The 26,272-nt window shown below is 42.5% G+C and overlaps 1 protein-coding gene across 2 annotated transcripts; it reads left to right on the top strand.

The window, feature by feature from the left end:
• On the top strand, window positions 1-25,780 carry TUBB4A (tubulin beta 4A class IVa). Of its 2 annotated transcripts, none has more exons than XM_073622810.1 (4): window positions 1-159; window positions 19,478-19,586; window positions 21,446-21,556; window positions 23,464-25,780. In XM_073622810.1, exons 1-4 carry the CDS (start codon window positions 103-105, stop codon window positions 24,519-24,521), a joined length of 1,335 nt encoding a protein of 444 aa, XP_073478911.1. In that variant the 5' UTR covers window positions 1-102; the 3' UTR covers window positions 24,522-25,780. The 2 variants fall into 2 exon arrangements, with proteins under 2 accessions (XP_073478911.1, XP_073478912.1); XM_073622811.1 differs by lacking the exon at window positions 1-159 and adding an exon at window positions 9,168-9,281.
• Window positions 25,781-26,272: the final 492 nt, after the last annotated feature.

The following is a 26,272-nucleotide window of genomic DNA, read 5'->3' as shown; positions in this document are numbered from 1 at the left end:
TCATATCGTATAAAAGCCCAGGGAGGCAGGGCGGGGGCCTCGCAGAAGGTTCCCGACTCGGCGTTGACAGCTCGTCTTCTAGGAACCCGGCACAGCGGCATCATGAGGGAGATCGTGCACCTGCAGGCAGGCCAGTGCGGCAACCAGATCGGGGCCAAGGTGAGCGGAGGGGGGATGGGCTGTACTGTACTTCTCTATAGGGGGGAAAGTGAATACATTGTATCGCTTTACGGCCAATAGAGGTAACAGCTGTCACTGCGCCCCCTACAGCTGAACACAAGTACTGCACCTCCAGTATAGAATTCTATATGATCACCAATAAATCATTCCTTTATAGAGGGAACTTCTGATACAATGTATTGATTACTCTGCAGATCCCAATACATGTAACATGGGGCTGATCAGCTGTGATAATAAAATGTGGCAGTTGTATACGGTGCAATAAAACTGATCGGGACTAATTGCTGAGTGAGTTTTGATCGACCCAAGTCCATCTGGCGTGGTAGGAAAAAAAAGTAACAATCTAGGGTGGATTGCTGGAGTTTTTCCACTCCCTTATATGTAGATTGATCATAGTTCACAAGGGTGTGGGGGGGAAAAAAAAAATGCTATCGACCGACCCCAGATGATCGTTGTGTATGGGGTTTTTTTTTTTTTTTTTTTTTTTTTTTTTTGTCTTCCAATAGGCCTCCGGTTGATCAGTTGTTGCGGAAATGTATCATACAGAGCCGATCGAACATGATCTACATGTATGTGTGAAAAAGGGGGGGGGGGGAATCATTGATCAACCTTGTATTGGATTTTTTTTTTTTTTTTTCCCCCCTGCTACAGCCAGTAGATCGTTTGAAACTGTCCTCATCACTCGTGGCAGAAAAAAAAATCGATTGTACGGTGCCAATCAGATTGTACAGGGCTGATCGAATATGATCTACGTGTATGGGCTTAAAAAGAATGTCATCGATATACCTAGTATCATGGGGGTTTTGTTTTGTTTGTGTTCTTTTTCTGCCACAGCCAATAGATGATCGAGGGAGACTGTCCCTATCAGTTATGGCAAAAAAAAAAAAAAATAGATTTATACATGGCTGATGGGATTGTACAAGGCTGATCGAACGCAATCTGCATGTATGGGCGTGAAAAAAGATCATCGATCAACCTCGTATTGGATTTTTTTTTTTCTGGTGCCACGGCTAATAGATGAAGATTAAGTCTGTCCCTATCAGTTGTGGCAGTAAAAAAAAAAAAAAAATTAGGATACAAGGTTGATGTTTTTTCACGCCCATACATGTAGATCTCGTTCGATTGGCCATGTACAATCGCTTTTTTTGCCATAACTGATAGGGATAATTTCCATTGATCTTCTATTGGTTTTTTTTTTTTTTTTTTTTTTTTTTTTTTTTTCTCTCCTACAGCCAATAGGGACGGTTTCCATTGATCTTCTATCAGTTATGACAAAAAAAGCGATTGTACATGGCCGATGGGGTTGTACAGGGCCAATCGCTTTTTTTGCAATAACTGATAGAAGATAAATGGAAATCGTCCCTATTGGCTGTAGGAGGGAAAAAAATTTGGGGGCGATTTCCATTGGTCTTCTATCAGTTATGGCAAAAAAAAAGCGGTTGTACAGGGCCAATCGAATGTGATCTACATGTATGGGCATGAAAAAAAAGTCCAACCTAGTACCCTAATTTTTTTTTTTCTGCCACAGCCAATAGAAGATCGACGGAAACTGTCATGTGTTTTTTTTTTTTTTTTTTTTTTTTTTTTTTTTTTTTGTTTCCCCCCCCCTCTCGGTCGATATCCAGTCAGACATCGATTACTTGGTTTTATTGCACCATCTATGGTCAGCCATTAATTTTCAATCCCAGTCTTGTAAATGGTGGGGGGGGGTTATAAACTTACATTATTATGTACATGATTGTTGTTTCATAATTGCGGGCATACACAATCTGATCAATTTTGATGCTTTACAGAATCAAATAATATGATCGAACCTATAAATGATCATAAAGACGCATACTGTGCAATCGATTGTGTTTTTTTTTTTTTTTTGTTTGTTTTTTTTTTTTATCAAAACTGTCAAAGTTATTCTGATTTGGTCCAGTTGTGTGATCAAACCAACACGGTCATGATTTTATAGACCATCTGTTTGCTGTCTGGGTAAAAAGAATTCAGCTTGCCATACACTTAACCGTTATAACGATCGATCTGCTTTCCTACTATACTGAACAGCTTAATTTTCAATGAAATTGATGGGTTTTGCTCTAAATTGAACCACACACTGAATCTTTGATCATTCATAAATCAAATTGTGTGTGGCCACCATTAGATTTCTGTTGTGTACATTCCTATGGTGGCCATACATGCAGCGATCCAATCGATTCTTCACAGAATATGACTGCATCTGTAAATTCTCATAGACAAGTACTGTGTCGGTGATCAATTTCTGTGCAAAGTCGCTCAATTTCATCAAATTCTGATCAGTCTGGATGTGAAAATCCAATCCTAGGAAAGAACGATCAATATAAGCATATGGTGCATCCAACAATTGTGTGGGGGTACCATGTCGTCTGGTTTGTAAAATCGGGTTGTATAAGCCCAGGTTCACACTGAGCTGAGGGAATGAAGCCGTGTGAATTCAGCTGAACTCGCACCATTTCACTCCGCGTCAGGCCTGATTTCGGCCGCCATTTCAGAGACATTCTGTGCGATGGAAATTGCAAAAGAGTACAAAACGACTTCTTGAAATCGGTGCAGCGCTGCAGATGCGGCGTCGCGCCAATTAGGACGGTGCCATTAACGGCAATTTGCTGCTGATTTGACGTGTCAAAACTCTCCAGTGTGAACCAGGGGTTGGTGTTCTCTGTACAGCGCCATGGAATATGTTGGTGCTATAGGAGCATGAGTTGGTGTTCTCTATACAGCGCCATGGAAAATGCAGGTGCTATAGGAACATGAGTCTGTTTCCCTATACAGAGCCATAGAATATGTTGGTGCTGTGAGTCCAAGTTTGTGTTTTATACAGCGCCATGGAATATGCAGGTCCTATAGTAGCCCGGGTTAGTGTTCTCTATACAGCACCATGGAATATGTTGGTGTTCTCTATACAGCGCCATGGAATATGCAGGTGCTATAGCAGTGTGGGTTAGTGTTCTCTATAAAGCGCCATGGAATATGCAGGTGCTATGAGTCCAAGTTTGTGTTCTATACAGCACCATGGAATATGTTGGTGTTCTCTGTACAGCGCCATGGACTATGCAGTTTCTATAGGAGCATGAGTTGGTGTTCTCAATACAGCGCCATGGAATATGTTGGTGCTATAGGAGCATGAGTTGGTGTCCTCTATACAGCGCCATGAAATATGCAGGTGCTATAGCAGTGTGGGTTAGTGTTCTCTATAAAGCGCCATGGAATATGTTGGTGTTCTCTGTACAGCGCCATGGAATATGCAGGTGCTATGAGTCCAAGTTTGTGTTCTATACAGCGCCATGGAATATGCAGGTGCTATAGGAGCGCGGGTTAGTGTTCTCATTCCATGGCGCTGTATAGAGAACAACCAACATATTCCATGGTGCTGTATAATGTTGGTGGTGTGGGTTAGTGTTCTCTATATACAGCGCCATGGCATATGTTGGTGCTATGTAGCTGAGGATGGTAGGTTGAGGTCACCGTGTTGTGTGGATTCCATGATGGTCCCCCTGTAGAGATGTGTACTCGGGCATTCTGCGGTGTGTTGGCTGGTGGTGATCATGGATGACTCCCGTAGTTTGGTCATGATCTGTATTCATAGCAGGCTGGATGTCGGTGTGTTATGTAGGTTTCCTCCTCCCCTCTGTAGTGGTCGGTATCAGTAACTCAGCTCATCGATCGTCTATACAGAGGTCTGGATGTGTATTGGATATTGGTCTGAGTTCTAATCATGCTGTCCCCAATGGATCAGCCATGGTTGGGTGGGGGCTGTGCCTGGTCACATACATCAATGCAGGTCTGTCTGCACTATTGTCCATCCACTCAAATGTCAGATGTGGAACAGAGGAGCCTCTATTTATACACAGCTGAGTAGTGTGTTGGATGGTGGCGGGGCCCTTGGCACGGTGCCATAGCAGAGAGGAAAGCTGCGGCTTTTGTTTTTCTGCCCTTTAAATCTGGGCTGGCCTTGCTATTTAATAGCACAGGAGGAGAGGCGTTTTATGATGCAGCAGACGTGTGCTTAATCATAGATCTCTACACATGAGACGGCCTCACCCGGCACACCCCCCCACCCTCTCCAGCCGGATCTGGCCGCACCGGTGTCAGGTGACGCACACGGAGCAGGAATGAGTTGGACCCGTCACTGCAGAGTGACAAGGCAGGCGTGGAACTACTTAACTGCTTGTCTGTCAGCTATATATACTCCAACTAACCTATAGTACATGAAAGAAGTCATTTACAGGACCATGGTGTGGTCTTCCACAGCGTGAATGCCAACTAGAAAGGAATGGTTGAGTGGTGGGTGTTGTGCCAACATTCACATATATATTAATCTTGTTTTTGTAGCCTGAGGGCGTCCCTCTTGGAAATTTTTACCACTTATACCAATGATCCTTTTTAGATATGTTAGGGGGGCATGCTTTCCCACTGGCCACCAATGTACAACCAACGTTCAGACCAGTGGTCTCAACTGTGGCCCGGGAGCCAGATGCGGCCCGTTTGCATGTCTTTATCCGGCCCTTGGGGAATTTTCCTCCCACTGGCATCAAGGAGTTGGGCCCTCCTAAAGTCTGAAGGACTGTAAACCAGTCTTTTGTTTAGAAGGTTTGGAGGCCCCTGGATGGACCCTGGTTTCTCAACTAGGGTTCCTCCAGAGATTGCTAGGGGTTCTTTGTCAATGGAAAAAATGCCCCTTATATTGGTGGCCAGTAGGAAGAATACCCACCTTAAAGTGGTTCTAAAGCTGCATAGAATGCATTAAGGAAGAAAACTTGCTTGGATCAGCTAACACCCCCCCCCCCCCCCCCTGTACTTGTCTGAACCCCATCTCGATCCAGCGACATGCATGAGAAGCAACTCTTCCGGTCTCTATCCTCATTGGCTCACACAGCTGGAGCCATTGCAGCCGGTGAGCCAATGTGGTGGGGCCAAGCCATGCTCTGTGTGTGAATAGAAAATGTAAAGAGGCTTTCTATTAGACAAAGAACCCAAGAAGAGGATCAAGGCTGCTCTATGCGAAACTTTTACACAGAGCAGGTGCATATCGCTTTATTTTTTTATTTTTTTTAGAATCCTTTAAAGACCACTAAAAATTTTGTCATGCTTCTAGTAAAGTGTTGGGACTGGCATTGTGAAGGCACTATTAAATAGGTGGTCCATCAGCCACAGCTCAAGGAACCCTAGTGACCTCTGGCAGAACCCCAAGGTTCGATGTAAACCCTGGTTGAGAATGGCAGAGCAACCTTTCTTCTTGGGGCACCCCTGCCAATATTTACTATGACCACTGCTCAGTACATGATGGTCAGTGGGTTTACTACCTCTATATTGAGGGGGGGCGGGAAACTGCCTCCTGCACAAATATCTATATAGATCATTGGTTCCAGTGGTAACAATTTGAGTGGCAAAAATTGCTTAAAATGATACTAAAGTCTTTTGTTACTTAAAAAAAAAAAGTTATACTTGCCTGCTCTGTGCAGTGGTTTTGCACAGAGCAGCTCAGATCCTGCTCTTGGGTCCCTCCCTCCCGCCGAGTGTCTGTGGGGGCACCCGAGCAAAGCTGCATCTCTGTGTATCCATTCAGACATTAAGCTGTGGCCCAGCCCCGCCCCTTCTTTCGTCATTGGTTAACTGACTTTGATTAACAGCAGCTGGAGCCAATGACGCTTTACTGCTGTCAGCCAATGAGGGAGAGTCTCGGACAGCAGAGTCTCTCGTGCAACATGGCTGGATCGGAGGGAGCTCAGGTAAGTATCGGGGGGGCTGCTGCACACAGAAGGCTTTTTCTCTTAATGCATAGAATGCATTAGGATAAAAAACCTTCTTCCTTTACAACCACTTTAAGGAGCACCTAGCAACCTCTGAGGAACCTTTTTAGGGTTCCACAGAATTCTGGGCATAAAATGCAAGTTGGTTGCATCCAGAGTTAATATTTTACCCACCAGAGTGTCAATGTCTTGAGTAGCTGGGTTTCCCAGATGTATATAAACAGTGTAGCGCTAATGTTAAATCACAAACAAGTCACAAAAAGCATAGTGACCAATTTGAACCACCACAAACTAAGGGGGTGGTACCAAAAAGAACCTAGATATCTATTCACCTGAAGGAAATATGTAAACCAATAAAGGGTCAAATTCTGATGGTAGTGTCTATATACCCCATAGTTAAATGAAAGGTGCAATAGGAAAAAAAGGAAAAAATATATATATATATAACCATTTAGTTCCCAACACCATATATTCTAAATGGTTCTTCAAATGTCCATAAATGTCTATTTTTGTAGAAACTGGAAATAATGAGAATCCAAGGTAGATGATGATGTCTCTACGTCACATAGGTTGAAAACAAGTGGTGTATAATGATGGAGGCTTACCAGAACCGTTGGACTCACAGAGACGTATATCCCTTGAGTCAGAAATACTTGTATTGCCACCGGGCAGTAAGTGAAGTGTCCCGCTGGACCGATATGAAATCCGAATGCTGTATCCAAGGCTCCCAGCAGATTTCTTGCTTGTATGGCCCAATTCAGTAGTGGCTCATGAAAAGTAAAAAAGGGGGCCACATAGTGTGATACCGTTTAAAAGAAATAAAATTTATTGTGGTAGAAAACTTACATATTCCATGGTAAAAAAGCGCTTAAAATAGATTAAATGGCAGGCAGTGGAGTCTCCCGACGCGTTTCATCTCAGACTTCCTCTGGGGTACCTTGCCACTGCTGCCATACTTATATGCCCACTAAGACCCCCTTTGATGAGAATCCGGCGTGTGCCGCTTGTTTGCTTTGCACTTCCGGGTGTCGCCAAAATGGCGGCCCCGCGTGCGTTCCAAGCCTCTTTCCAGTGGCTTCTATGCGTTCCAACCATCCCTTATGTGAAAAATAAAAAACATAAATGGCCAATTGTTATCCTGTTGAATTTTATAAGTGATAAATATCGTCAGTGCTATGTAAAAGGAAAAAGAATTACCAGCACGATTTAAAAAAGAACCGAATCTCTCCCATGAAATGCTCAGATCCGGACATCCTGTGCCTGGCCCTGGCTTCCGCCTATATGGAGCGCAAGCCAGACGGCCGCTCACCGTATGCAAACCACGCCTCCCTATGGCAAAGGACATGGCGCGATGTCGTCACCGGTGATCCGCTCTAACGCATGCGCACCACGTCCTAAGACAGTGGAAAGCGCAATGTCATCATAAGCGGTCCGCCTTGTCAGCACGCCTCCCTTTAAAGGTGGCGTTCTACTCCTATGATGTGTAATACGTATTTATAGTGATGAATGGTGATAGAATAAACTAAAAGTGTTCATATATAATCAAACGTTTTATTATAAGACTATTCTTGCAAAAACGTGAAAGTGTAACAAAAAAGGGGGTGCAAGAAAATAAAATCATAAAATGACTAATGATGTGTCCACATTATTTATGACACAGATAGATAGATAGATAGATAGATAGATAGATAGATAGATAGATAGATAGATAGATAGATAGATAGATAGATAGATAGATAGATAGATAGATAGATAGATAGATAGATAGATATCTCTATCTATTACACTTGAGTCTAGACACTAGTATGTATATGTGTAAATTATTATCTACATAGTGAATGTGATTAATGTATGAAATATAAGTAAAGGAAAAAAGGTAGGATTTTCAAACGGTGAAATAGAATTGCTCATAAACCATCTCCTAGACTCTTAATTCTTAAATATAGTGTGGAGATGCAAAGAAATAGAGGTAAATATGCAATATAGTTAAAAAACTGGGATTTATAACAGGTAGGCTGATAATAAATATAAAGCCATCTCCCAGACTCGTTATTCGTAGATATGTAAATAAAAAATCTAATAAGTAATAAAAAAGATAAAGGCCCAAGATGGATTCTCAGTATGGGGTGCATATTAACAAATTAATTACACCGAAAAATATCCACAAAAAATCTAGAAAATATATAAAATACATATTCAAAGATGCCTAAACCTAAATGTGATACATATTCCGACGTACAATGTATAATCATTTAGGCAAATACATCTACTCCCACCACCTAACAAACCTTGAGGATCACATGAAACAGAATATATTTTGGAGCTTCATTATTAACATTCTTATTTCTAAAACCAGATATATTCATATCAATTCTACGATTCATTAATGAAGGCGTTAATATCTAAATCTACATTCATACCCTTAGGGTAAAGAGACTGTAGCTCGTGGATCCAGAACATTTCTAAGCGAGAGACACCTCTAGTTAAGGCCCCACCCCTCCATGGGGGGGTATATTTATCGATTATCATAAATAGTGAACCAATAGGGTCACTATTATGCACCTCTTTATAATGTCTTGGGACACTATGTTTTGAATCACGACCTTTGATGAGGCTAATATGTTCACTCACTCTTTTCGTGAAGGTCCTGGTTGTTCGGCCCACATATTGTTTGCCACATGGGCAAACTATTAGATAAACGACATATCTCGTGTTACATGTACAAAAGGGTTTAACAGTATATCTCTTCCCTGTAGTTGTTGAGGTAAATTCCGTTAGTTTTCTTCTTATTGGTATATTATGTCGACATACGACACATTTTTTACAGGGATAAAACCCTGTCCAATCGTGGAAGAAGGAAGGACGTACTGGAGGGTTGATAATATTGGGTGCTACTCGTCCCTGTAAGGATGGTGCTCCTCTAAAGATAATCTTGGCTTGTTCCGGCACTATTTTTCCCAAGACGTTATCTTGTTTTAATACTCCCCAATGTTTTCTTATAATACTCTTAATTTGTTTATGTTGTATTGAGTATGTAGTTGATAATGCCCATTTATACATAATGTCCGGGTCTCTTTCATATTTGGTTAATAGAAGGGTGTTTCTGTCTATATTGGTCACTCTTTGAAGCTCAGTATCAAGATCTGTTTGATTGTACCCTTTATCTAGAAATCTCTGTTTCAAGACCTCAGCTTGTGAAGTGAATGTGTCCACATCAGTACAGTTCCTACGAAGCCTTAAAAATTGGCTCCGAGGGACAGCACTAAGCCAGGAACTATGATGACAGCTGTCTCTGGGGATAAAACTGTTCCGGTCCGTTGATTTGAAGTAGGTATTAAACTTAAATTGACCGTCTACAATTTTAATCTCTAGGTCTAAAAAATGTATCCCGATTTTACTAGCTTCGTAGGTAAGAGAGATGCCTCTATTATTCGAGTTCAGATCTTCAAAAAAATCGGCTAAGGTCTCAAAGGTGCCACTCCATAGGAGGAGGATGTCGTCTATGTATCTTGCCCACAGCACCAACGATGTGGTATGGTGGGCATAGACGACATCCTCCTCCCACTTGGCCATGAAGAGGTTCGCAAGGCTTGGAGCAAACTTTGCTCCCATGGCTACCCCGCGCTGTTGAAGATAGTAGCGGGGTTTCCCAGATGGAAATTCTGGGTTTTGTCCTACCATTACCTTGGTGCCTTCTTTTCTATGGATTTATACAGTGCGAGATGAATATAAATCTGGGGGGAATAAAATCCTGAAATGGTTCAGGGACCTTTTCCCTGTGTTTCTGGAGACATGGCAGCTGATTCAAATCAATGAGCTGCCTTCCCTTACCTTATTTTATGTGCGCAAAGCCATTTTGTTGTGCTGGAAGAAGTCTGAGGCCCCTTCCTTGTCTTACTTGAAGGGTATAGTTAACAAGGTATTGCCTTTTATATAAAGCCACGTACTTGAGTAGCAGTTGCCCAAAAAAGTTTAAAAAAAAAAAAGTATGGCAGTGCTGGCATTCAGCCAACAATACTCTTAATTGAAACGTTTTTTGTGGCTGTATTATCACAGTATTGACATTTCCATGCACTATGTAGGCTGGAGTTTAGATTTGACCAAGGGTTTATTGTCCTGATTGCGTCTGTTCAATACTGCTCTAGTATAAAGTATTGTTTTGCTGCAAGGACTATTAGTCCTTATTTATGCTCCTACACTTTATGGAATATTGCACTGCGGGGAGGGGGTTTGCTGGGTTGTTTTTGTATTTGTACTGTTCATTAAAAATGTTGCATAAAAATTATTTTCCCCCCCAAAAAATGGGCTGCTGAGTCCACACCAAACGTGGCTCGCATAGGTGTGAACCTAGGCTAAATGTCCAGAATAGGCTCCAACCCCATGTTTGCGTTGTAAAGTAGATGAGTTTGAAAATCCGAGGAAGAGATCGGTTCTGGCATACAAATGATGTAAAAAAATACCAGCCCTAAAACTTGAAATGATTCCGTTCTATGCACATTTTCTTGTGGTATATGCAATACCACTTCAGAGGTTGGTAGAATCCCATTCTTCTCTTTAATGAACAGCTTCCTGGAGGACCGAGCTCAAGTTGGTGCATGTTGACACACCGGTGGGTGGAAAATGAGGGCACATCTTCACACCCAAATAGTTGAGCCTAATTCATATTTTGTTGACCTGCCCAAGATCCAAAGATAAAGATTGGAAATGCACTTTAAGTGCCTTTTTAGCAAGTTTCTCCAGACTTTACGGCAGATGTTGTTTGGAACTAAAAGCATCTCATCTGACTACAGATATTCCTTCACTCTGCACTAGGATGGTAATAGAACCTGGTTGGTCCAGGCAAAAGGAATAATGCTTTTGACCAGCCTTTCCTAACCCTTTTACCCCAAAGGAACGCTTGAAATTTTCAGGTCCTACATGCAGTTTTCTATACAAAAATATTGATTGAGAAATCTGAACAGTAAAGGGGAGTTTGGGACTTTAATTGAGACATATGGGTCACATGTCTCCATCCCTAAATATGCATAAAGGGAGGGTTTTTGGGACTTTAAATGAGGTGAGCACTCATGGCTAAAAGATGAGTAGATATCAAAAACGTGTTTTTATTGGAGGAACATGGTAAAATTACATGATACATGCAGCAACCAGCCAACCACTGTGGTATGGAACGAATCCTGGATGTAGTAAACACGTAAAATTACATGGTAGATGGAGAACTTGAGATGTATGGAGTAGGGGTGTCTGCATGAGAATAAGTGCATCCAAATCTATTAAAAAAAAAAAAAAAAAAAAAAAAAAAAAAAATTAGACCAGTATAATCCAATGTTGTACCCCTCAACGGGGAATAGATGTACAATAAGAAAGGGAGTTACTCATCCCTGAGTGCTTGCATTGTAATAAGTCTGGAAAATGGGGGACAAGGAGTCAGAGGCTGTCCAAATTGTCTGTACCGGGAGTTGTGGGAGGGACTGGGTGCATAAACATGGTCCCCTAAGAAAATGAAGGACAAAGATCCAGATAGTGGTGTGAGTGGGCTTCCAATCTAAAGATAAATATTGGGTATACTGTAAATACTCCATATTGTGGGAAGTTGCTAGAGCCCAACACCACGGTGCAGGTGAATGAGTGAAAAGGGAAATGGTGTGTGAGGAGGAAAGTCATCAGTAACAGGTAATTACATGGTTATTCCTTTCCTGCTCATGCTCAGAGGCTCACTCCCTTATTTTTGTCATCCATACCAGGTTTTTTTTTGTTTATATATCTCTGCTCTTTCCTCCTCATAAACTATTTCCCTTTACACTTGTTCATCTGCACCTTGGTGTTGGGTTCGTCCTCCATTTTCCAGACTTATTACGATGTAAGTACTCATAGGGATGAGTAACTCCCTCCCTTTTTTTTTTTTTTGTACATATCCTCCCCATTGAGGGGTACAGCATTGGATTATACTGGTCTACTCATGTTTTGTTTATTTGCCTGCACCTGCCCCTGAAGAGTGGTATTATCCACAAAACGTGTCAAACTAATTTTGGATGCACTTATTCTCATGCAGACGCCCCTACTAAATACATTATCTTGAGTTCTCCATCTAACATGTCATTTTAAGTGTGTTCACTACATCCAAGATTTGTTCCATACCACACAGTGGTTGACTGGTTGCTACTGTTTCTGTATATGGTCTGTAATACGTGATTGACAATTTTATTCATTGCTGCATGTATCATGTAATTTTGCCATGTTCCTTTGTTTCACCAATAACATGTTTTTGATATCTACTAATCTTCTAGCCATGTGTACCCTCATTTAAAGTCCCCTAAAAACCCTTTCTTTACATTGAACGAGAAATCTTTAGGTCTCAGGAACCCATGCAAAAATTAATTAGGGGTCAGTGGGAAGAATGCCCCTTACATTGGAATTTTTTAAATTCTCACACTGGTGGTCAGAATGCCACAGACCACTAACTGTTCATTGGTATCATACCACTGGTTCTGCCAAGTGGTGTTGGACCTGGTACTATGGGGGCACCATAAGATTGGAGGTCAATTGGCTATGGCTCAAAGAAATGCCTAATGGCCACCCTAGTTGAGAATCCCTGCTTTAGACTACGGAAGAGCCTAGAGCATTCGTGCTAGTTCCTGCCTCAGGTGGTAAAACCAGAGCTAGTCCATTGTATTCAATACATACTCCTAAACAAGTCACCTTTTAATGGATGTCACTTGGCATGCTTGTATCCTACAAACTAAAATTCAATATTGTCCAAGTTTTTGCTTAGCCTATTTTTTTGTGTTGGGATAACCTGCAGTCTTCTCTGTGTTGGAATAAAAGAAGTTTGCTAACATATCACAAGGCGATCAAAATGTTCAATACCACCTTGTGTCATGGAATGGCTGGTGACTTGGATTTGTGCTTGCTCACTAGACTTGAGTCCATGCATGTTCCCTTACAAGGGACAAACTCTAGGTTTCTGTAATTTTGCGTGGAAGTATTCCTTTGCTCCAGAAATGGGGGGGCTTCCAGTGCTGCCTTCAAAATGCCACTTGTCTGTTATGCTAAGCCCCTTCAGTACTTTGAGCCACTGACCTGAAGCAAGTATGTACTGTATATTGGGGAAAATCCGAGTCAAGTTTGAAGTCTATTTCCATATTGGTTCACTGACTTGACCTATTGAAGTACGAGATATTCAAAATAAACTGACAGGGAACCATAGGGAGGCATGGTGGACACCTGTTAACCATAAACATAACACCATGTCAAATCCAAAGTAATTCTATATTTAGCCAAGAAATAGTTGAACCAGTTTATAGACTTAATGGGCACAACCACACCAAATATAAATAAAATATTTTATGATTTGATGCAGTTGTGCACATAAAGTTCATGAACTGTGGTTCAAGTATTTCTTGCCGAGATATTGAAGTGCAAATGTCAGTATGGCAGCCAATAGTTGTACTATTCAGCAGTGGCATCATCCATGCTTCTCCCAAGAAACCTTTCCTAAAGTGAGGAGGACTTGATGGGTCCAGTATGGATTTAATAAAGCCTAGTAAAGAGCAAATGTGCCTTTTCTAACCTGTAGTGGTCAATGATGGTTTTGGCTTTGATTTAGGTCAGTTGGTTATAGTCGGGAATGACTATTCGAAGGTAGAGTGTGGAAACGGGGCTGTCTCTATAGCAACTAGTCTAACTTGCACTGGGAAAATGATCACTAGGATTTAAATTGTTGCAATGGGAACCTCCATTTTGCACTGCTATTCATAAAATGGCCTTCAAGATTAGCATAGACATTGGACATGTGTATAGGATCCAATACTATTGATCCATCATAACTCACTGTATTGGGACAATAGCTGTGAGAATCCAGCACAGCTGGTGGACCTTTAATCTGTCATCCGGGGTGAGGTCTGTGGCTTCTTACCGACAGAGCCGTTCAGCTGTTTATGGATTTATGATCCTTAAAAACAGATGTGAGCTGTTTGCAAATGACAGTATAAGTGGCACGCCAAAACGCGCCTCCTTGTTCTGTCGTTGAATGACCAGGATCACGCTCAAGCCTCAATGCAAATATTTTCAGGTCTGTTGCATAGCTTTATTATATAGAGATAATGGCTGTATACAGCAGCGTCTACACCCACATCCAGTCAGTGCTTGATGGCTCCTTTTTAACACTGGTTGGGGGATGGGGTGGCTCATGCTGAGAAAACATGTCGTAGATTCATCTACAGTTATGACTGTTAAAGAAATATCAAATTCCAATCTTTCCTTAGATCCGGGTCTTCCAAAAAAAAAAAAAACATTGAAGTTGGGCTCTGTATTAGAATGTGGCTTTAGTGTCTTTCAGGAGGTAGCTTGATGACATTTCAGGAATGTGTTTATTTCCAATGGCTAAACATCCTCCCTCGGGATTGGGATTCATTTCCTGTGTTCTGTCGCTGTTTTCTTCTCATGCCATTACACGAGTTGTCGGCGTCATTCCCCCACCACACTTTAAATGCAGAAAGCTCAAAAAAGGACACTTTATTTTTACTACAAGGAGCTGATTCGTGGAGTAAGGATGGTAGATGTTCACATTTTGGCATTCAGCATACAAACCCTTTCAATACAATTTTTTTTTTTATTTTGGCCCAATCAGGTTGAAGTAACGTGTGAAAAGTCTAAAGGCTAAACCCGATTGTCCGTCAAAATGGACATAGGAAGGTTGAGGTACAAACCTACTTTAAAGGCACTGGTCATCAGGGTGGATTTGATTTAAATCAACTCTATTTAAATCCTTTTTTAAAGAGCAACTGTCGTCTCTGACCCGCTGTTGACTCACCGACAGTCCTATTCACTTTAATGGGACGGCTGGTGATGCGGCAGTGACGCAACAAGGTGAGGGACGTGGCGGCAGCAGGGATCCACTCACCTGCTAACAGGCGCTGCCGTGATGGATCTGAAATGACAGGTGCTCTTTAAATGTAAGGACTTGTTCTTGCTGGTAGTTAGAATCTTTAATATTTGCAAACAAAATGAAGGTTTCCTATTCAGAATAAGCTGTCAGGTTAGTAAAACGATGATATCCGAACCGATTCAATCGTATAGTAGTGTACATAGATTTGCAAAACAATGGGATAAAGGAATATTCCTGAACCCTGTTTTATCTTGTGGTTACTGTGAAATGGTGTGCATGTTTCCGCTTGCAGAGCTTGGATTCATTGAATGAGTTTACCAAAAATTTAAATATTGCAGAATATGCAGCCTCATGCTACATAACTAAGCTCCATTTCATGCTGAATAAACAAAATGATTGCTTTATCTTAAATAGATAACTATCTTTTAGATAGACTTTTTTTTTTTTTTTTTCACTTAGTTGGCCCATTTCTGTGCCTCCATTGGAGCCCCTAAATTTTGGCTTTGAGCCAGATCCAAGCTCAGGCAAACCCTCACCCCATTATGCAATGTGGGAATCAAGTTTTCCCATTGAGAGGTGCCCACTATTGGGTAATGCCATACAAATTGCAGTATTGAGCAGCAGTAATAAATGTAAGCTTATATTGGGCCCTAAATGTTCAACTCCCATTCTTCTTTGGAGTCTCAACATGGTGGCAAGCACTATGCCATCTTAACTATGGGCTAGATTCAGGTTTAAACACTCCTTCCACATCCCAATATGCAATGTGGATAACTGGTTGTCTTAAGAGGTACCTTCCATTGGGTAATAGTATACAAATGGCAGTATTGGGCAACGGTACTAAATATTAGTATAGTGTCCCCCTAGTTGTTCCACTCCCATGCTTGCTTGGAGCCCCTAAACATGGTGGCAAGTACTATGCCATCTAGGCTCGCACATCCTCCACATCCCAATATGCAGTGCGAGTAGCTGGGTCTTTTACGAGATGCCTTTCATTGGGTAATACTATGCAAATGGCAGTATTGGGCAGCAGTATCAAAAATTAGCATGTTGTGGTCCTTAGTAGTTCCACTCCAATACTGTCTTGGAGCCCCTCAACATGGTGGCAAGCATTATATCATCTGAACCTTGAAGTTCTAGGTCCCACTGCATAATGGGGATGTTGAGTACCTGGTTTGTCTTTAATAGTTGACTGCACTATGGGCTATACGGTCTAAAGGGGACATGCCTGAGAACTGATGTTTAACAAAGTCAACATCTCTGTTCTGATCCTACCCCAAACTACGATGTTGCCAGAGTATACTGGAGTGGAATTCTAATGAGCTGTATCTGCTAACATCTAGTGAACCCCTATGTTTGAATGTCCATTTCTTTTTATTTTTCAATGATTTTTTTATTCAGAAGTTTTTTAGCAAGTATACAAATCTAGCATTTGCCTTGTAACAATTAAAATTCGTTGGTTGTAAACCAAGGTACCAATCTTTGCAACACATAGCGTACATGTTTTCCATAAACGTAGTGCATCTCATCCACATGATGGAAATACAAAAGGGGAACCTATATAAGAAAGGAAAGGGTCATTAAGCACTGAGATTACATAATGTCCCATCTTGTCATCTCATCCCTCTGAAAATAGTCAGGGTATGGGAGGGGATGCTAAGGTAGCGCAATATTAAAGCGGAGCTCCGCCTTTTTTTTTTTTTCCCAGCAGCTACAAATACTGCAGCTGCTGACTTTTAAAATGAGGACACTTGCCTGTCCAGGGCGCCCGCGATGTCTGCACCTGAAGCAGATCTGTCCCTCGGCTCTCGGGTGCTGCAGCCGCCATCTTCGTTAAGGCAGTCAGGAAGTGAAGCCTTGCGGCTTCACTTACAGGTTCCCTGCTGCGCATGTGCGACTCGAGCTGTGTGTTCCCACTGGTCCCTGCTGTCTTCTGGAACCTGTCCCTCCCAGAAGACAGTGGGGGGGTGGAGAAGGTGCCAGAAGTGGCATAGATATCCGTGGGTGGCTTGGGCAGCTATGCCCGGAAGTGGGAGCAAAATACCTGTATTAGACAGGTATCTGCTCCAACCACCTAGGGGGTCTATCCAATTGCAAATACAGAACAGGATAAGGAAGAGAAACAGTAGAGAAGGACAAAGCACAAAAGATCTTAGTAAAAAGCATTATGGCAAATTTGTCATAAGGCATTCAAGGTATTTAATCCAGGGGTCCCAAGTTTTGCCAAACAAGACAAGATTGTTCATTTACCATGATCCAAGATAACTTGGACTTTATTGGGGTTGATGGGAACCGTAGGGTTTTTCCAAGACCTAGCAATGGAAATTCTGGCTGCTACAAATATAAAGGCCATGGGCCTCTTTCTCGACGTGCCCCAACAGTGTCTGCTGTGGCGATTTATTGAGGTTCACTTGTGAGTGAATAAATGAAATTGTAAGTACAAATCCAGAACTTCCTCACTTTTGGGTAAGTCATCAAATGTGGAACACAGTACCATCCATACCACAACCTCTAAAGCGGGGACATAGGACACTACACCATGTACCACCTCAGGAGGACTTTGTAGTACCAGTTTTTCTTTCAACATTTTACTGATGCAAGCAACCATTTCACTTCAGTGTGTGTGGCTGTATTGCCAAAAAGATTACCAGGCTCGTGGCAACAATCGTACTGATTAGTTGCTGTGGGTTATCATGCATTGCTGTTTGTGTTTAAAGCATTTGGTTCCTGGTGTCTTCAGCCTATTTATGGAGGTCAGGCTGTTCTTTGATCAGATGATTGTACACAGAACGAATTGCGCCTTTTCTTCACACGCCTGCCCTCTGGGCCTGACTGCATTGAAGAATGTTTGTGCAGCTTGTACTGGGCCCCCACCCTTCTCTTTTCATTACATGGATGAATGGTTTGAGCCCTGCAGAGGTTCCCTGCACATTGGCTGAATACTCCAGATACGGGAAGAAGCAGCTTCATTTACCAGCAGTGGATGAAGAGCTGTTTAAAATGCACATTGGCTTCTTTTTACTTAACTTTTTATAGCAGTGATTTTCAGAGTGCACGGTTTCCTTTCTCAGCAACAGTCTTGGCAACAAGATGTGTGTGTGTGTGTGTGTGTGTGTGTGTGTGTGTGTGTGTGTGTGTGTGTGTGTGTGTGTGTGTGTGTGTGTGTGTGTGTGTGTGTGTGTGTGTGTGTGTGTGTGTGTGTGTGTGTGTGTGTGTGTGTGTGTGTGTGTGTGTGTGTGTGTGTGTGTGTGTGTGTGTGTGTGTGTGTGTGTGTGTGTGTGTGTGTGTGTGTGTGTGTGTGTGTGTGTGTGTGTGTGTGTGTGTGTGTGTGTGTGTGTGTGTGTGTGTGTGTGTGTGTGTGTGTGTGTGTGTGTCTCCCAAAAGCCCAATGTCTTTGGTGTAGGACTAGGGAAAATTAAAAGGTGATCACTTTATAAGGATAAACTTCAGGTATGATCTTGCGTTGGTTCAGCTTAGCCTAATAAGTATGCATGGGGCAACTAGTGAAGCTGACAATCGCTATAGTATTTGGTGCTACTACAGCAATTGCTGCGATCCCAGATCCTGTGCCGAATGACTTCCCTCTTCCAGCTAACCAGAGGTTTGTTCGCTTGGCACCACTGCCATTCACCAAGTTGCTTGTAATTTCTTTCATCGGTCCCCTGCCGGCTCCAACACTGAACCGCACAATCAAACCCTGCCAATCGCTTGGTTTTCACAGCTCTCTGCTCTGCCCACCTCGCTGAGGAGCTGGGTGACGGTCCAAGTATGTGGGTGGATCCTGACCATATGGTTACGATCTTGCCTGAGCCTGGTTCTGGCTCTGTCACGTCAGCGGCCTTCAGCCCGCTGTCTGCTGAAAACCTGGTCACAGCAGTGCAGAACAATTATGTGATCCACAGGAGAAGTACAGCCAAAGTTCATTTGGTCATACTTCTCCTTTTTTGATATGTTTTTCATGATGCGATGCACTGGACTTTGTTGTGATGACCCTTTAGACCAGGGATCTCCAAACTATGGCCCTCCAGCTGTTGTACTACACGTCCCATGAGGCATTGTAAAACTGACATTTACAGATGACTAAGCATGATGGGAATTGTAGTTCCTGAACAACTGGAGGGCCATATTTTTGAGAACCATAAAATCAGGCAAGTCTAGAATGGAGGGGGTGTGGGTCCACAATGGTGTGTGTGTAGTTTGAGATGTGCTGTTTGCGTCTACAATTATAACAAAGCAGTGACCCAGTTATCTGAAACCATGGGATTTTTAGGGCTTGCACTTGCCTCCTAGTTACGTGAGCTAAATCTGAAATAATTGTATCCAATAGTTCAAATTTTATCATTTTAAAATGCTTTAGGATTTGTATTTATTCCTGAACATCATGCATAAAGAAAATGTGTGAAAATAGTGTAAATTCCGCTTTATGTACCAAGCTGCTATGGTTGATATAAAAAGCACGTTTTCACCTCTTGCAGCTCTTCAGGTCCACGTAATGGCATAGATTGACATTGGTCCATGTCCCAAGCGTATCAGATCCAGCAGATTGTGCTGGTCTTCAAGATTTTTGACCATAGAATATATAGTCTTCTATATAATATACAATATTTTATCCTCCTAAATTCTCTTCTTTCCTTTACAGTTTTGGGAAGTGATCAGTGATGAGCACGGCATTGACCCCACAGGAACCTACCATGGAGACAGCGACCTGCAGCTGGAAAGAATTAACGTCTACTACAATGAAGCCTCAGGTATGTCCTGTTGTCTGGAGGGGTTTGATCTGATTTATGGTGGAGGAGTCGGGGTGGTGGTTTTCAAGCCTGGTATGTTAAAGTAACTAAAGGCAAAACTTTTTCAGTTTTGGATCAAGTGCAGAGGGATTGGAACCCCTGTCGGTTTTTATTGCTGTCTGTGCCCCCGTTGGGGAGATTCACTCTTTGTCCTGTTTACCGTTATAATTGAAAGTAAAAGAAAATCCCAAATTTTGGGTTTTCCCCAGAAAAGAGGTGAAATCTTCTAATGGGGACACAAGTTCTGGTGACCTGAGGATTCCCATGGGATTTTCCGTTTAGCTATGGGACAGGAAGTGAGAGAATCTCCAATGGGACAAGGGGGGGGGGGGGAGAAGGGGTTATACCCCTCCCTTACGCTATCCAAAAATGGATGGCTTTGTATAACCACTTCAGCTCTGGAAGGTTTACCCCCCCCCTTTAATGACCAGGCCATTTTTTGCAATACGGCACTGCATTACTTTAACTGACAATTGTGCGATGTTGTACCCAAGTCAATTTTATGTCCCCTTTTTTTTTTCCCTTAAATAGAGCTTTCTTTTGGTATTTTAGGACCTCTGCTATTTTTATTCTGCTATAAAACACAACCGGTAAAAAAAATAATTTCTTCATCAATTTAGGCCAATATGTATTCTGCTACATGTTTTTGGTAAACTTCCCAATAAGTATATTGATTGGTTTGTGCAAAAGTTAGAGTCTACAAACTATGGGATTTTTTTTTTTTTTTCTTACTATTAATGGTGGCGATCAGCGACTTATAGCGAAACTGCGATATTGCGGAGGATTGCACCTGACTTTTTTTTTTTTTTTTTTGGGAGGGGGGCAGAGAGACCAGTGACATTAGTTATCAGTGCTAAAAAATCTGCACTGTCACTGTACTAATGACACTGGCTAGGAAGGGGTTAACATCAGGGGCAATCAAAGGGTTAAATGTGTGCCTAGGGAGTGCTTACCAACTGGGGGGGGGGGGGGGGGGGTGCTTTACAGGATCCAAGTCCTGTAGTCACAGAATGAGTCTGCCTTGTTTATATAGACTGACTGTCATTCTGTCAGTGGGACCTCATGCCCAAAACCCGGAAGTGCAGAATCGTGTATGATTCTGCAGAGCAGCCACCCTGTAGCAGTAAATCTTCTATGGGGCTGTGGTAAAGCGGTTAAATCCTCATTAATAATTAACAGCAGATAGATGGTACAAAGGTCTAGGTTTCTGGATAGCTATTCGATGTATTGTGGTCATAGACTCTTGTATTATGTACTTATATGTGAGTAGCTGTGGTTAGCTGCGGGAGCTGGCATCCTTCCATTGCTTTCAATAGGGCTGCCTCTCACAGCTAACCGTGGGAACCACCACTGGGGTGCAACTGCAGGTGTGAATGCACCCTAAAGAACTATAGCCTCACATTTTAAAGTGTGATAAGTGCACCGGTACTTGGGTTTTCCCAGAGTTCCCTTGAAGTCCTGACAATAATACCTGCCAGTGAAGTTCCTCTATGGCAACTTCCTGGGATGGAGGGGTGACTATGCTGCACTGCTCCTGAATTCAGAGCAGAGTTTTCACTCATGTAGGGTTTTATTTGCATTGGGCATGTCCAAGTGAGTTAGACAAACAGTGGAATCCTTGTGACTGTTATGTTGTGCTTTCTGCATTGTCCTTACTGCTCTTGTCGGGTGACTGAGAAGCCCAATATTATTGCTGTCAGTGACCAAGAGTGTAATGGTGGGCATGAAGTAAGGGGGGAATTTTCCCATTGGAGACTTTTTTTTTTTTTGGTCATTTTCTCACCATCTAAAACATGTTTAAATCCCTTTGTTTCTCTTAGGTGGAAAGTATGTACCCAGAGCTATCCTTGTCGACTTGGAGCCTGGCACCATGGACTCCGTCCGTTCCGGACCATTCGGACAGATCTTCAGGCCAGACAACTTTGTTTTTGGTAATTTTTTTTTTTTTATTTTTATTTTTTTTAATGCCCAAATCTTTAACTTTTTTTAGTACATTTCTGTATAAACTAAAATGTGAAAATGAGTTCACAGTACCCCTTGAATGTGGTTTATATGTACTTTAAAATGACAGGACACAGTATCAGTATGCTTACTAAAATTTAAGTTGTCATCCCAGATTTGATGGGTAGACTTTGTCTTGGCTTTCCCCATAGGAGATGTGGTGGTGATGCTTACTACCCAATAGGGCAGCAGCTGACAGTTGTTCGGGTGGCACTACTTTCTTCTTCTAAGCCTAGGTTTACATTGGTACAATTTGACATGTGATTTGACAAGCCAAATTGGCGGCTTTTGCCAGCAATGGCAGTCAGAATTGATGCAGTGCCCAAAAGTAGTTCCTGTACTATTGGCGACTTCAGGGGGGCGGCAATTTTTATAGACATCTGTGCAGGAACCTGCACAGATGTCTGTCAAATCGCCCCTGAAGTCAGACTGCATTGCTGGGTTGAAATTGTGAGAGTTGAACTCGCATGATTTCTAACCCGTGGCAATGTGAACCTAAGCGGCCGGTTTTTAGCTTTTTTAAATTGCCAAGCTTTGGGGTTTTTTTTTTTTTTTTTTTTTTTTTTTAATCCCTTTTGGAGGACCATGTGAACTGAGTGAACTGAGTGTTCCAGTTGTAGTGCTGCCCTACTGAACTCAATGGGCGTGTTTGATTGGCCGCTAACTAAACTCTGGGGTGCGTAATTGATGAGTGCCAAATAATGGTGCACCGTAAATTCAGGATGCACTTGGTCGAAAACCGAAATGGAGGGTGTTCGTGTGTGTATTTGACTTTTTAATTAATTGATATCATAAATTTATTTTTGGCCGCTTTGCTTTTGCGTAAAAAAAAACTCACGAAAAATGCATCCCTTTAAATTGTCTTAACACTGGTCTGTTGCGGGTTTAAAAATCCTGCGTGCCGCATATTTTGGTCAATTAAAAAAACGCACCTCCCCATTGAAAACACAGCAAAAATGTTTTTTGAGTCACATGACCTATGAAAAGTGCAGCAAAGTCATGCACGTTTTTTGGTGCCCATTATTTATCCTTTTTATTTGTATAGGCAAAATGGCGATAACCCTATTTTCGGCTTATCGATGGGTACATCCCTAATGGAAGGGATAGCCCCAAATAGAAAAGTGACTGAGGCATTGCTGTGGTGTGTGGGGTTTTATTGCTGAGCAGCCATTTTCCATGCTAGACTGCACCACAACTGCAAGCATTCAGGTTGCAGTGCCAGCCCATTGAACTCAGTGGGCATGTTTGACAGGCAGTGCAACCTAAACTCTGGGTTGGGTACTTTGTTAATGAGTCTATTTGAAATGTTTAGTGATTAAAAGCATCAGGTGAAGCCAGTGCGTTTCAAGGGAAATGGTACCACCTTCCTTAGGGCTAGTGTACAAGAAAATAATTAACATGACATAAATATCTCATAAAAAATATGCATGTCTATAACATACTGTAGATGAAATGCTCAAAGTATAAATAAAATAGTGGTAACTGTGTTAACCAACCTAACCCATACAGTTTTTAATTTGAGGAAACCTTCATTTCAATAAATTGGTGATTAGGGGTGATCACATAAAAAAATGCAAACAGATAAAAGTTCAACTAAATGTCCTTATTTAAGGAGGTGGGACTGACCTGAAGCAGTGTATGTAATTAGGCTTGTGATGAGATGCTGCCTGTCAAATTCTGTTAAAAATGCTGTGACATTCAGGTGGGTGTCCGGGGGGCTGTAAAATGTGGCTTGGCCACCTGTTTTTACCAACCCCCGGCTGCCCATTCATGTTTCTAATCCATCTTCGCAGTATTATGTCTTGGATGTAACCATAGCTTGGGTCTTCTCTTGCAGGTCAAAGTGGTGCAGGCAACAACTGGGCCAAGGGACACTACACAGAGGGAGCGGAGTTGGTGGACTCTGTGATGGACGTAGTGAGGAAGGAATCTGAAAGCTGTGACTGTCTGCAAGGTTTTCAGCTTACTCATTCCCTGGGTGGTGGAACTGGATCTGGCATGGGAACCCTCCTCATCAGCAAGATCAGAGAAGAATACCCAGACCGAATCATGAACACCTTCAGTGTTGTACCTTCCCCCAAAGTATCTGACACAGTGGTAGAACCTTACAATGCCACACTTTCTGTCCACCAACTTGTAGAAAACACAGATGAGACCTACTGCATAGACAATGAAGCTCTGTATGATATCTGCTTCCGTACACTCAAGTTGACCACCCCTACATATGGTGATCTTAACCACTTGGTTAGTGCAACCATGAGTGGTGTCACCACCTGTCTGCGCTTCCCAGGTCAGCTCAATGCCGATCTCCGAAAACTAGCTGTTAACATGGTCCCCTTCCCACGTCTTCACTTCTTCATGCCAGGATTTGCTCCCTTAACTAGCCGTGGAAGCCAGCAATATCGTTCCCTCACAGTACCAGAGCTCACCCAGCAAATGTTCGACTCCAAAAACATGATGGCTGCCTGTGACCCAAGACACGGACGGTATTTAACGGTGGCAGCTGTCTTTAGAGGACGCATGTCCATGAAGGAGGTGGATGAGCAGATGCTGAATGTCCAAAACAAAAACAGCAGCTACTTTGTAGAATGGATCCCCAACAATGTGAAGACAGCAGTCTGTGACATCCCACCACGTGGTCTAAAAATGGCAGCCACCTTCATCGGCAACAGCACAGCCATCCAAGAGCTATTCAAACGCATCTCTGAGCAGTTCACCGCCATGTTCCGTCGCAAGGCCTTCTTGCACTGGTACACCGGAGAAGGCATGGATGAGATGGAGTTCACAGAAGCTGAAAGCAACATGAATGATTTGGTCTCAGAGTACCAGCAGTACCAGGATGCCACAGCAGAAGAGGGAGAGTTTGAAGAGGAAGCTGAAGAAGAAGTTGCATAAGTTTACTCACTGACCCACACACAAATTATTTATCCCCCCTTCATCCTGCCATAAGTCCTCTCACCAAACAGCTGGCCCCACTTCCCCTGCTGTGAGAATTGGCAGAACCTCTGAATCGGTGACGGTCATGAAATATGGAGCTGAACTTTTTACCCTCATGGTTGAATCCACATCTAAAGCCTCATAGAAAGAAGCGCTAATTTCAAAATCATCGGCACTAGACACTGTTCATAGGATTCTGAAAATGATTATGGTGATTGTTTTCATTGTGGTTGCACTGGTTCCGAAGGATAGAACAGTCTATTGTGACTCTCGTTTTGTGGCATGTAAAGTTTACAAAGGGGTCTCGTCCTACTTGAGCAGAGGAGACTTTTATTCTGTAAAGGGTTTGTGTTCTAGATGTCAAAGTAAATTGTGTTAGTGCTAGGAATGCCACCTAACTCCACTGGAGCTCTCAATGGCCATTGGCTCGTCCTCTGCATAGACTGTCCCTGTTATTTTGGATGGAATTGACTTGTCGATGGAACATCTTGCTGGTCTACTTATTGATGGCGTAAATTGTAGTTTCAGTATTGGCGGGGCCTACTGAAATGGGGGACTAAACTGCACGCCAACAGGCAGTTTTGTTTTTCAATTATAAGTTCACTGCCTCTTTTTGTTATTGCCAAGCGTTCGTTTTTAACATGTCCCATCCTGAGGCTGTTGCCTGCTGTTCTCACTGCCGGCAGCTTTTGACATTCTTCGTTCCCAAGTGCTGGCAAAGACAGTAGATTCAGGGCGGTAAGTGTTTAGAGTGCCCTTATGTTTATTACTGCGCCAACACTAGTATTGTATGTCACTGCCCTGTTCTTGTGCATGACGAGCCTCCCTTACCCTCAAATCTGGTCCCCTTGAGCTCCTCCTACTTTGTTTTTTAACACTGGCACTTCACTTTCCCACCACTATTGGTGGGTAGTAAGTGCTTACAATTTGGTGCACTCATTGTAAACTGGTGAGGAAGTTAACATGCTGTCTCTTGAAGGATCCATTCCTAGAGGTTCAAGAGTCCTCCAGACTCTTTTTAATGCATATACACCATGTCTCCTGAATTAATTTTTTTTTTTTTCTCTTGTCTGTATGGTTTAAGTGAATACATGTGATATTGTGAATCCGTTGCCCAGGTAATTGGACCTATTGCACAGGATGAAAGCACTTACCCCCTGGCAAAGCTGTCATATCTGCACACTACACTACTGAATAAAGGCCCTGTGCGAAAACTCTTTTGGTGTCATTTTGTCTGTTCTTCCTCTTTGAGCAGGGAGGGAAGTGTGGGGTCTAGGCAAAGCAGCCCTAAAATGACTGTCATTTTGGGATTACTGAAATCTGATGGGTAGGTAGTGCTGGTAAACACCATCCTTGCGCATTCCTGTTGGCCTGTCACTGATGGACTGCCTCACTTGGCCAATAGGAATGTGCGGAGGAAGGGGAAGGGTGGGCATGCTTCAACACTGGGAAGCATCTGAGCAAAACCAAGGATATTGATATCTGCTGTGCAGGTATACTGTATGCAGGCAGAGTCTCAAATAGTAGTCACTGCTAACTTCTTGCTTGTGTGTGAAAATATAGGAAGTCATAGCTGAGCTATTTTTAAAATGCTAGTTACCTGGTAATACTACTTGCATCCTTGACCTAAAGTAGGCAAATCAAGCGCTCCGACTTGGCCTTGAATTCATTTTCTGCCTCTTTACTCTGGGTCAGCAAGTATTGAAATC

This window comes from Aquarana catesbeiana, linkage group LG03 (assembly GCF_042186555.1).
Source record: "Aquarana catesbeiana isolate 2022-GZ linkage group LG03, ASM4218655v1, whole genome shotgun sequence".
NCBI classification, from domain to species: Eukaryota; Metazoa; Chordata; class Amphibia; order Anura; family Ranidae; genus Aquarana; species Aquarana catesbeiana.
The sequence above is the reverse complement of the archived record's forward strand: the minus strand, read 5'-3'. Positions and strand labels throughout refer to the sequence as shown.

Coding starts and splice junctions, on each gene's coding strand:
- TUBB4A (XM_073622810.1), top strand. CDS start 103: ATGAGGGAGATCGTGCACCTGCAGGCAGGCCAGTGCGGCAACCAGATC. Junction 160..19,477: donor GCAACCAGATCGGGGCCAAG/GTGAGCGGAGGG, acceptor TTTCCTTTACAG/TTTTGGGAAGTGATCAGTGA. Junction 19,587..21,445: donor CTACTACAATGAAGCCTCAG/GTATGTCCTGTT, acceptor TGTTTCTCTTAG/GTGGAAAGTATGTACCCAGA.